The sequence below is a fragment of the Benincasa hispida genome, chromosome 12 (assembly GCF_009727055.1).
Source record: "Benincasa hispida cultivar B227 chromosome 12, ASM972705v1, whole genome shotgun sequence".
In the NCBI taxonomy this organism is placed as follows: Eukaryota; Viridiplantae; Streptophyta; class Magnoliopsida; order Cucurbitales; family Cucurbitaceae; genus Benincasa; species Benincasa hispida.
The window spans coordinates 56,885,762-56,898,638 of NC_052360.1; the positions used below are offsets into that span (position 1 = coordinate 56,885,762).

At 30.8% G+C, this 12,877-nt stretch overlaps 1 protein-coding gene across 2 annotated transcripts; it reads left to right on the forward strand.

The window, feature by feature from the left end:
* The first annotated feature begins 1,427 nt into the window (after positions 1-1,427).
* LOC120092755 (sugar transporter ERD6-like 16) lies at positions 1,428-8,533 on the forward strand. 2 transcript variants are annotated; one of them, XM_039050941.1, is made up of 18 exons: positions 1,428-1,610; positions 2,292-2,354; positions 2,428-2,517; positions 2,600-2,659; positions 2,764-2,829; positions 2,963-3,028; positions 3,304-3,379; positions 3,465-3,529; positions 3,662-3,754; positions 3,835-3,915; positions 4,262-4,346; positions 4,431-4,477; positions 5,352-5,414; positions 5,522-5,581; positions 5,673-5,726; positions 6,424-6,483; positions 8,117-8,231; positions 8,331-8,533. In XM_039050941.1, exons 1-18 carry the CDS (start codon positions 1,428-1,430, stop codon positions 8,471-8,473), a joined length of 1,470 nt encoding a protein of 489 aa, XP_038906869.1. In that variant the 3' UTR covers positions 8,474-8,533. The 2 variants fall into 2 exon arrangements, with proteins under 2 accessions (XP_038906869.1, XP_038906870.1); XM_039050942.1 differs by having other exon boundaries at positions 1,511-1,610; positions 2,220-2,354.
* Positions 8,534-12,877: the final 4,344 nt, after the last annotated feature.

Below are 12,877 nucleotides of genomic sequence, written 5' to 3' on the forward strand. Positions count from 1 at the left end.
TATCATGAGCAATCTATCTCTATTGCTTCTTAAAGTTTCCCTACCCTAGATATATGTTGATTTTCTTCATTACGAATCGAAAGTTGATGTAGAAATTTGTTTTCATTTTGTTTCTGTCAACTCGTAAAGATCGGTTGATGTAGATAACTTGCACTTGATTCTAGCAGCAAAGGTTCCATTAACAAATGTATTTGATATTTGAGATATCACTAAATTTGATACTTGGTCTCTATTTTCGGATCTTGTACAATTTCAACTTCGTTTGATTCTTTTGGATCGAGTTCCTTCCTTTGAGGGGTCTCCTATTGTATTTTTTGTTTTAACATTTTTACTCTTTCATGTTTCTCAACGAAAACCTCATTTCTCTTGAGAAAATCGCAGTATATCATCCAAGGTTAAATGGAAATAGAAAAATTACGTAGATCTCCATACGTCCAAATGGTCCAAGTTGGCTAGGTTACTACAATAATATACTAATCTACAAACTGAAATGGGCAATGCAGCTGGCATTAAACATGAATTGGATGAGGAAGAAAATAAGATAAGAATCATACTTAAGTACTTCTACTTTTCTAAGAATTCGTCATTGATTTCCAGACTCCATATATAAATTAATTGGATTTTGATCAGTTTGTAATTGGAATTGCAATAGCATGGAACATGGTGAAGGCGAATTAAGGAACATTTACATTAAGTTTAAATACTATTTTGATCCACATATATTATTTACTTTGGTTCATTTTGATCCTTGTACTTTCAAATATTCATTTTCGTCCTTATAGTTCATTCTAGTCCTTTTATTTTATTTCCAAGGAACCAAAATAATCACTTTTTAAAAATACAAATCCAAAACGAATATTATTAAAGAATGAGATTAAAAAGAACCGAAATTAAAACTTCAACAGTCAAAATAAACATTTTAAAAGTACAAAAACTAAAATGGATCAAAGTTGAAAGTACATCATAAAAGTTTAAATTATTTGTAAAAAAGTTTGGACCATCTAAATGAACAAACCTACATAGATATTTACAATTTTAAAATCAATAAATTAATTTTCTATACATTACTTATTAATATCTTAAAAAATCCGTGTCATAGACTGATAGCTCTTGAGAAGATAACTAGAAAAAGACAGTCAATCATTACATGTTTTTCTGCAAAGGATGTCTTTCTTATTACAAGAACAAAACAGCAGCTCAGCTAGCTGTAGCAATCTCCACATCAGCGACAGCTTTGCTCATATGCAAATCCAGATCTGTTCTCATTGGAAATTTCTAATTTTCTTCACAAGTGGACAAACCTTATAAATATCTACTTCCATTTTCATTACTTTCTATTTGAGGTACAATTTTCTATCTACTTCTCTTGATTATCCTCTGCTAATTGTCCTTTGTTCTTCTTCTTAGTTCTGTTGAGAGAGATTTCCATGGCCATTGGGCAGCACAAAGATAGTGAAAATTGTGAAAACAATGGCTTACAAGCCTTGGAAGAGTCTCTTCTTATCAGTTCTCCAGAATGTGAAAATGCTATGAAAAAAGAGTCCCCTTTATGGATGGTCTTGCTCTGCACATTGGTTGCTGTTTGTGGTTCCTTTGAATTCGGATCGTGTGTAAGTTTCATTTGCATGATATGTTATCGTTATTAGTGTTAGTTAAGGTATGTTTGAGAGTGATTTTGAAATGGTTAAGATCTAACTTTTTGTTTTTGGTTTTTGAAAATTAAGTTTATTTCCAATAAAATTTACTATCATGGTTTGCATCTCTCTTTAAAGAGTTGAATTCTTAGCCAAATTCTAGAAATAATTTTTTTTTTTTTTAAACTACATTTTTTTAGTTTTCAAAAGTTGACTTGATTTTTGTAAACATTGATAAAAAAATAGATAATAAAATAAGAAATTTAGAGGTAGAAGGATTGTTTACCGATTTAATTTTAAAAAACTAAAAACTAAGACTTGAATGGTTACCAAAGAAGACCTAAGATTACCACTTTTGTTATTTTCAAAATCAATTTATAACATTCTTTTAACCTATACGAAAGTTTGATGTTATGAAAAATCGTATTTAATAGTAAGAATTCAAAGTCACTCTCAAACATGCCTTTAGTTAAATTTTTAGACTATAGCGGTGAATTAAAAACCCGGTATTCGATTTTTCGGTTTTTCAGTATTCTTAGGGAGTTCCTGAGTTAATGAATGAATCTTCCTTTTGTTTTGAACCAGATAAGGAATTATGAAAAAAAAGAAACAAAAATGAAAAAAGGGTTTGTTCAGCTTGTGTTGTACTTTTAACAGGTGGGCTATTCAGCACCAACTCAATCTGTGATCAGGGAAGAACTTCATCTCTCTCTGCCTCAGGTTCATTTCTCTCTTTTCACAAAATCTCTCAGTTTTTGCAAGTGGTTTCTAACTTTTTGAGTTTTAATGACAGTACTCCATGTTTGGATCAATATTAACAATTGGAGCAATGGTTGGTGCTGTAACAAGCGGTCTGATTGCAGATTTCATCGGCCGAAAAGGGGTAAATTAGAGTCAGTTTGGATTGACTGGATTTCTAAGTGCTTAAAAATACTTTGTACTGATAAGCTTGGAGACGTGTATAGGCTATGAGAATTTCGGCTACTTTCTGCATTACGGGTTGGCTAGCAGTTTATTTGTCGACGGTATGAACTCTATACATTTATGGAACACATGATCCTTGATTAAGAATAAGCAATATCCTCTTACTAACATTGCTTGTTTGGTTTTGTCTATGATTCTACCAAAGGGAGCTTTATCCCTAGACTTTGGAAGAGTGCTCACTGGCTATGGAATTGGAGTTTTCTCCTATGTGGTAAAAGTTTAACCACTAAGCATTCTAATTCTTCTAAGCCTTTGCATTTTACCAATGCTTGAATAGCTTTTCTACTTTGTTCTTGTATGAATTCTTTCATGTGTTAAAATCGTCCAAACTTGTTCAACAACAGGTTCCTGTATTCATAGCGGAAATCGCACCGAAGAATCTACGAGGAGGCCTCACAACACTCAATCAGGTGAGGAGGATGAAAAACATAGACTCCCTTCATTGTCTATAGTGTTTATTATTTTGTAATCATCTTCTCTCCTCATTTGTAATTCAGACTAAAATAGTTTGCATCCCGAACACATACTATTATAACCCACATTAAAATAGTCTACACTCCAAACACAGACTATAATAACCAACACGCTACAATCAGCGACTCAAGGCCCTAAATAGCCCCTAAATTTTTCACTTCGATCATTTCCATCGAAGTATCTCTCATTTCCATCCTTATTTGTGGTGCAGCTTATGATTGTTACAGGGGCATCCATTTCCTTCCTATTAGGAACGGTGATAACATGGAGAACTCTTGCTTTAACTGGTAAGTTCTCTTTCTTTTGAAAACATTCTTGCTTTAACTGGTAATGCTAATATGCTATTATTGAATGATTGACATTTATCTACAGGAATCATTCCATGTGTTTTTCTGATTGTCGGTCTGTGGTTCGTTCCGGAGTCTCCTCGATGGCTGGTAACGTAGCATTCCTTTAATCCATACCCTTCACTAAGTTCACTTTGTGTTTTCCTAATCGAAAAACGGAAATGAAGAACCTACTTAGATTGACTTTCTAAGTGCTTAAAAATAAGATTACTTTGTTTGCAGGCTAAGGTTGGTAATGAGAAAGGCTTCCTAGTTGCATTGCAGCAACTTCGTGGAAAAGATGCCGATATCTCTGATGAGGCTACTGAAATCAAAGTAATTCTTCTAATTTTTGGTGGCTCCGGCGGACGCCTGGTTTTTTTCAAAAATGATTGAACTCTTCATTTTTCTAACAGGACTACAATGAAGCTCTGCAAAGTCTTCCAAAAGCCAGACTCCTGGATTTGTTCCAAAGCAAATATATTCGTCCTGTTATTGTAAGCTTCTTCATTTGCATTAAAAAACTTTCTTCTTTCCCAAGTATAACTTAGGCCACGTTAAACATATAAGCACTGCTTCCACCAATAAGTTCCTTTGTTTTGTAATTCACTTTCTATTAATGTTTTCAAAAGCCAAGTCGAATTTTAAAAACTAAAAAAAGGTTGTTTTTAAAAAGTAGTTTTTGTTTTTAGAATTTGTATAAGAACTCAAGTGTTTCCTCAAGAAATATGAAAACCGTAATATGAAATTCAGGAGAAAGCAAACATAAATTTTAAAAATAGAAAATCAAAAAACAAAATCGTTATCAAATGAGTTCTTATTAATCCGGATGATTATTGTTAGATCGGTGTCGGGCTAATGGTATTCCAACAATTTGGAGGCATCAATGGAATCGGTTTCTATGCGAGCGAAACCTTTGCATTAGCTGGTATAATTTGAAGAAACATTGGCTTGTTCTTCATTTCTCTTGCTTCTCTATTTCCTCATTATTTCTTCTGATATGAAATTGCAGGCCCCTCATCAAGAAAAACTGGAACTATTTCTTATGCTTGTCTTCAGGTACTTTGATTGCTATTCTGATTCTTTAGATGTTTTCATTGCCAACTGTGATTATTAAGGTCTCGTCGGATAACAATTTTACTTTTAGTTTATTATTTTTGAAATTTATATTTGCTTTCTCTTAAATTCCATACTATAATTTTTATATTTCTTAAAGAAACGCTTAAATTCTTAGTCAAATTCTAAAATATAAAACCAAGTTTTTGCAACTATGGCCCCGTACTAGAGTTTTCACACCCCTTTTGCCTCTAAAGCTCTTATTTTGTTATTTACTTTTTACCAATGTTTTTAAAAATTTAGTCAAGTTATGAAAACTAAAAAATATTAGTTTTTAAAAAGGAAAATTATTTCAAATAGTAAAACTGTTGAAAATATTTACAAGATATAATAAAATTTTAGAACTATCAATAATAGATATTGATAAACTTTTATCAGTGTCACTTATAGATACTAATAGAAGTCTGTCAGTGTTTATCAACATGTATCATTGATGTTCTAAAATTTTGTTATATTTTGTAAATATTTTAGTTTATTTTTCTAAATTTAAAAACAACCCTTTTAAAAACTTGTTTTTATTTTGGGAATTTGGATAAGAATTTTAACTTTTTACTTATGAAAGATGCAAACTGCAATAAGAAATTGAGAAAAAATATGTTTAATTTTCAAAAATCAAAAACCAAAAACCAAATGGTTACCAAATGAGGTATATTTTTTATTATTTTTAAAATGTGGCTTTTAGTTTTTCAAAAGCGTCGATAAAAAGTAAAATAACAAAATAAAGAAACTTACACGTGAATGTAGTGTTTATAAGTTTATTTTTCAAAAATCAAATGGTTGTCAAATAGGACATTAGTACAGGTTCAATTGTTAACAGGTTCCGATAACGGTAATCGGTGCGATGCTAATGGATAGGTCGGGACGTAAGCCTCTTATAATGGTAAACATATCTTGCATCCTTCTCTTTGAAATGAAAAGTTCTATTTGATTTGGGAGAAAGAAGAGCAAAGTTTGATGCCCTTTTGAAATGACTCGTGCCTTTTGAAGGTATCTGCTAGTGGGACATTTCTAGGTTGCTTTCTAGCAGGAGCTTCCTTCTTTCTCAAGGTATGTTCCTCAATCCATCTTAATTAGAAAACTAGTCGTTTCGGTTTGGTTCTGTCTCGATGTTGTTTATAACTCGTTTTTTTTTATGTAGAGCCATGGCTTGTTGCTCGAGTGGGTTCCGGTCCTTGCCATTTCTGGAGTCTTGGTAACAAAATTTTTATCGATATAAACATTAAATATCATATAGACCTGTTTGAGGACGATTTAGTTTTTAAAAACTAACTTTATAAACACTACTTTTGTTTATGAATTTCTTTGTTTTGTTATCTCTTCCATATAAATATAACGAAAATCAAAGTCAAGTTTTGAAAACTACACAAACTTGTTTTTGTTTTTGGAATCTGATTAAGATTTCTAATATTTCCGTAGGAAAGATGAAAACTACAAGAAAGGCAAAGAAAAACATTACGAGAAAATAAATATAAATTTCGAAAATTAAAAACGAAAAACTGAGGTCCCGTTTGGTAACCATTTGGTCTTTAATTTTTTATTTTAGAAAATTAAGCCCATAACACTACTTCTACCTCAAAATTTCTTCCTTTTTTATCTACTTTTTACCAATAGTTTAAAAAACTAAATCAAAATTTGAAAACTAAAAAAAGTATCTTTTAAAAACTTATTTTTGTTTTTTAGAATTTGACTAAAATTCAACCATTGTACTTAAGAAAGATGTAAATCATTATAAGAAATGAAAAAGAAATAAGTTTAATTTTTGGAAATCAAAAACTAAAAATAAAATGTTCACTAAACGGGACCTAAATTATTATCAAATAAGGTTTGTTTAGTTTTCTTCATGTTACTTCACATCGGCTAACTTGAGACTTGTTCAACTTCAAATTCAGACATACATAGCATCCTTCTCAATAGGAATGGGAGCTGTTCCATGGGTGATAATGTCTGAGGTAACTTTTACAATCTCCTATCTTCTAATAGTTAATGTAGTTCCATCCATGTCAATGCATATATACAATTGCAAACTACATCCCCCGAGTTTAATGAAATTGCAAATTCGACTCTATTTACGATGTGGCATCAAATCGTAGGGGTTGTATTTGCAATTATATCAAATTAGAGGAGCTTGTTTGAAAAATACTTTTCACGTAAAAGTATTATTATCTTAGAGATATTTGGTTTTCATGTTTATGGTTTTATAGAAGTTAGTATGTAATACAAAAGGTTAGTGTCACCACAATACCCCGTAGGTTTAGCGACTTACTACAGGTCTTACAAACTTAGGGTGTGTTTGGTTTAACTTTTTAAGTGTTTAATTTTGAAAATAAGTCATTTTAGAAAAAATTGAAGTGTTTGACAACCACTCAAAATTGCTTTTGAAACATTTTCAAAGTATATTTTAAACCCTGTTTATCAAAAGAGTTTAAATTAAAATGACTTTTTTGAAAAATGGTTTTTCTCTAGTCAATCCAAACATGTCTTTAATTGATGAAATTGACCTCTTTGTAAGTACATATTTAAAGTGATGGTTAAAGTAATGATATTAGAAAACGAGACTTCAATACAAAGATGTTTGGTTTCAAACTCTTGAAAGTTGTTTTCAATTATTATGTTTGGTTTCAAGTTTCAAAAGTGATTTTAGAATGACTAATATTTGGTGCATCTTAGGCCGCATAAAGATGGGTGTAGGGATGCAACCAAGTATTTTTCTTTTAGATTACCAAATTACTAAAAAAGGAAAAAAAACATATTCTTAAATACAGGAGCAAATTTGAATTTACAATAAATGAATAAAATTAAGACAAAATTTTGGGGTGATTCCTCAATCACCCTGCCAAGAATCAGCTCTCAATAATTAAATGATTTTAGATTTTTCAAAATCAATTTCAACATTTATCAAACATCATTTTAAAGGAAAGTGATTTTGATATCAAAATCACTATGAAATATACTCTAATAACTTACAATTATCTTTTAAATATCTATAATGAGCTATTTGGTTGAAGGGAAAAGAGAGTGGAAATGGGAATAGACTTACAAAGCCCATGTTTGGTTGGTAGACTTTGTTTATTTATCTTGGAAAAGGCAATTCCAGGCATCTTTTAGCCACACAAGTGAAAGAATTACATACCCATTGAGATGTGTGGATTTTCACTTCTTCTTCCCCTTCCTACCACCATTTTCCTTCCTTCCAACAGCTTAGTGTTGCCTTTCATTGTATAATAAAAATAAAACTACAAAAATTAATTATTTAAAATCAATCAAGACAAGTTTTTTTATTAGTCATATGCTTTATAATTGCACAAAATTTTGAAAGTAATCACACAATTTAAACAAAAATAACATTTACTTGGGTGATCTAATAATATTTCCATACAACACCAAACACATGTATTACATTTCCTACACAACCAAACATAGTTATCTTTAATTCCCACGTAAACTATTCACAGGCATTATTTTCCCATGTACAACCAAACATAGTTATTCTTGATTCCCAGATATATAATTTTAGGATTCAGGGTTCATTATTCTCGGAATTTGAAAAGTGTCACCAATCTAAAGACATTTTTTTTATGACAGATATTCCCAATTCATGTGAAAGGAGCCGCTGGGAGCTTGGTGGTTTTGGTGAATTGGTTAGGTGCTTGGGCTGTTTCTTACACCTTCAACTTCCTTATGAGTTGGAGTCCTTCAGGTCCTACATTTGAAATTATTTAACTTCAGAAAAAAAAAAAAAAAGAGAGAGAGGGATTGGTATTTAATAATATTAATATTTTTTTTTTCATTTTTGCAGGGACATTTTTTATTTATTCTGGTTTCTCTTTGTTGACTATTGTGTTTGTGGCTAAGATAGTCCCAGAAACCAAAGGAAAAACATTGGAAGAAATCCAAGCCTCCATCAATCCACCATGCAAAGGACTTGAAACTTTGAATTGAAACCTTATTTGTTTTGGATTATATGTTAGTGTATTAAATTTATCCTTTTTTCTTTCTTCCTATTGGCTTGTTAGTGAGTGTTCAAATGTGGTAGAATCAAATCGAGAAATTATTAAAAATAACACATTCAAGTTTTCACTTTTCAAAAATTAGCACGTTTTTTGAAAACTCGTTAAACTAATTTTTTTCGGTTCATCTCGGATGAGATCGATCGCAGATTTAGTTTTAAAAAAATTAACTTTTTCTAACTTTTTAGTTGTTTTAGGACTTCTCAGTACATCTCGGACAAATTACACCGAGATTCTACTAATTTTTTCAAATATTATATAATCTTCTTATAGATTTTCTCCAAATCATTTATCTTTACCAAATATTATATCAAATATTTTCGTAATTTTTAAAATATTTAGCCCAATTTTAGTTTGCAAAATTATATGAATTTCCAAAAATTATCCACCGACAAAACCCAAATATATAGGGAAATATATAAAAACTCGGTGTTAATCTAATTGAGAATTCACTGAGAAAGCCTAAATATATAGAATTTCAGTGTTAATCTGTTCGAGATTAATATCGAGAGTTTGTTTATTTTCTGTTTTACCTTTTTTTTTTTTTTGCAAAATTTAAAATTCAAAATGCATCATTTGTGATCCATTCGAAAAAAAACCATTTGGATAATTTGTAAATTCATTTGGAAATTCATATAATTGTGAAAACAAAAATCGAGCTAAAAGTTTGAAAAATTACATACGTATTTGATATAATATTTGGTAAAGATAATCAAATTTGGAGAAATTTTAAAAGTATATAAGATTTAGTATAAGATTTGGAAAGATTGCATAATATTTGGAAAAATTAATAGAATCTCAATATAATCTACTAATATATATCGAGAAGATCCAAAACAATCGATAAATTAGATTTTTTTTTTTTTTTTAACAAATCTCGGTGATTGATCTCACTCGAGATGGAGGAGAAAAACTAGTTTAATGAGTTTTCAAAAAGTGTGCTAGTTTTGAAAAATGAAAGCTTAAATGTGTTATTTCTGACAATTTTCCGAAATCACTAGACTTTCCGAAATTTCAACAACAATTCGTCTTTCAAAGGTATAAGTCCCTGCACTACCAGGAAGGAAGAAAAATAAAAACTTTTGAGATAATATTTAGGCTAAATTACAAAAACTATTTCAAGACTTTTCTCTTTTTTCAAAAGTATTTAGTCCTTAAAAAGTTGCAATATTACCAATGACATTTTATAAACGTTTCAAAACCACTCCACCTATTAGAATTTTGTTGAAAATTGGAACCTGAAACGTCTAGGGCATACTTTATATTTAAGGGATTGATCCCATAGCAGAAGCAAGTGATCACTTTGCTTCGGTTTTGTTTTAAAATTACAATACATAAAAGAAGAAACATACATTTATATGTAGTAAGTTAAGCATGAAATTGGAGGGAAGAAGTAACATACCGTTGAAGAACCCTTCTTCAGACTTCTCCAAGTCTTCACAATTCTCAACGAACCGATCTTCCATGAATAGTATAATGACGCCACCATCGAATTTTTCCGGCTATTCTCTTGGCAAGGATTGATTTGTGGGAACTGACTTTTTGAATCATATTAAAATATATTAAGTCTCCTTTTATTATAAAGTTTAATTTTGAATCTGATTCAAAACTAACTTTATATTATAATTTAACTATATACATTATATTAATTGTATCATATACAATTAATGTTATTTTCTTTAATAATTTAAAAAATTCAAATTCTTCCAAAACTATTGGTCATTGTTTACTCGTTGTGAGCTAGTAGGGGACCTAATGAGCCTACATATTAGAAGCTCCAATGATTCAACATTAACTAATTAAAATCTTAAATTATGTTAATGAACATTCATTAACTATGGGTCCTTCCACTAAAATGAATGAATCGAATTCACACAATGGAAACAAGTGATCGGTTATGTCAATGAATTCAATTTTAGAATAACTTAAAATATAGAAAAGAAATAGTGTAGAAGATAAACAATAAATTAAACATGCTTTCTTAATTCGCAAAGAGGAAAGAGAAAAAGAGAAACTGTTCTTCACGTTTTTCCTCTCCAGTGGTCACGATCTCTTCTCTTCCTCTCAAACACTCCAACCACGAACACAACAAGTTTTCCAGAGATGAACACCACCACTAGTATCTTCCTTTCTATTCTCAAGGTGAAAAATCGTGACAGAGTGTGGGCTCATCAAGGATTTTAGTAAGGGAATTCGAGAACTTTTGAGAAAATTTTTCTTTACAGAGGAAGGAGTAGAATTTCTTGTAGAGAGATTTTCTTCACAAATTTCACATATGTTCAATCACCTAAAACTTTCTCTGTGTGTGTATAATGAGGGATATGAGGGGAGTTATGTTCATCACGTTTAATTTTAATTTTAATTATATTAAAATTAATATAATTAAAACAAACCATATATTATATCATATATAATAAATAACTTATAGTTTATGTTATATCACATAAAATATAAACTAACTTTATATTCTCTCATATAACCTATAGTTTTAATATGAATCATATTCACATTAATTTTAACCTATAGTTTTTGTATGAATTCTATTCATATAATTAATATTTGAATCATATTAAAATATTTATCTCTCTTGTTAAACTTTATATCATAATGTATCCAAATACATTATATTAATTGTATCTCATACAATCAACTTTCTTTAACTAATTTGAACAATTCAAATTAATCCAAAATTAGTTGATTCTCATTTAATCCTTATTGAGCTAGCAAAGGGACCTTATGGACCTATAGATTATAAGCTCCAATGATACGAGATCAATTAGTTAAATTCTTTAATTAAATTAATCAAACATTCATTAACTACCAGACACTCCACTAAAGACCGACAACTACACTCTTTAAGTACTACTAATCCCTCTAATGAACAATTAATTATAGTCCAACTATAACTAGACCCCTCTCTGGCCAGTGAGAGGGTGAGTTGTCTCATTATACATGACCTGAATTCTACCCTAAAAGGAGTAATTTATCTACTTAGCCTATGACAGGAAATGAGTAAGTTCCTTCTTGTGTAGTTGTGTTTCTAACTCCCCATGCAGACGAATCCCAAAAATGGTATTGAGTCTGTTAAACTGGTCATTCTCACCCATATAGATCAAAGGATTACCCTCATAGGCAGAAGTTCACAACTCACTTAGGATTAAGGTCAAGTCACCTATGGTCATCTCAGTGAAATGTAAGTCTCTTCAAGTAACAACGTTATAACGAGAGACTAATCATTTCGTGGTCCGGTCTTATACAAACTCTTTGTATAGGATACCTCCACTCACATGTCTCTACATGAATAATCAAGATTAGTTCATTTGTAACATTTATAACAATTGTAACAATTACAAAGTGAGCCTTATACATAGTGTCACCAGGATAAGGTACCCAGCCATATCCATCTACTACAGACCTTTCAGGTTATTACTCAAACATGATCCACTTGTATATCACCACTTACATGTTTAAGCTAAATTAATAACCTGTTATCTTTGTTTATTGGTTTTGAGTTAATGCAACCAAATTTCAAGTAAAATAATGCTTTACTTTATTAAATAAATAATTCGTTCGTACAAACAATTTACAAACTACGAAACCACGATAGAACATCAACCTCAACAATCTCCCACTTGTCCTAAAGCTAGTGGGGTGTACAAATACAAAGAATAAATAGAGTATAGTACACAAAACAATAAACTAAGGCATATATTACGCGCTCAATAACATTTCTCACTTGCTTTAGACTAGATGATGCATATCTCGTAGACCCAAACTCTTCAAGTGACCCTCAAACACTTTAGTCGTGGGAGCCTTTGTAAATGGACCAACAACATTGTGCTTCGAAGTGATTTTCATGATGATCACGTCCCCTCGATGCACAATCTCTCGGATGAGATGATATTTGCGCTCAATGTACTTCCCTCTCTTGTGGCTTCTAGGCTCCTTAGAATTTACCACAGTACCACTATTATCACAATACATGGTGATGAGTTTTGACATGTCAGGAACAACTTCCAGATCTGTCAAAAACTTTTTGAGCCATACAACCTCCTTAGCAGCTTCAAAAGCCGCTACATACTTTGCCTCCATGGTAGAGTCTGCAATATAACCTTATTTTATGTTTCTCCAAACTACTACTCCTCCATTAAGAGTGAATAATGATCTTGATGTAGACTTTCTAGAATCCCTATTAGTCTGAAAATCAAAGTTAATGTATCCAGTAAGAATCAAATCCTTAACTTCATACACAAGCATGTAGTCCCTCGTTCTTTGAAGAAACTTGAGGATGGTTTTAACTACTGTCCAATGATCTAATCCTAGATTCAGTTGATAT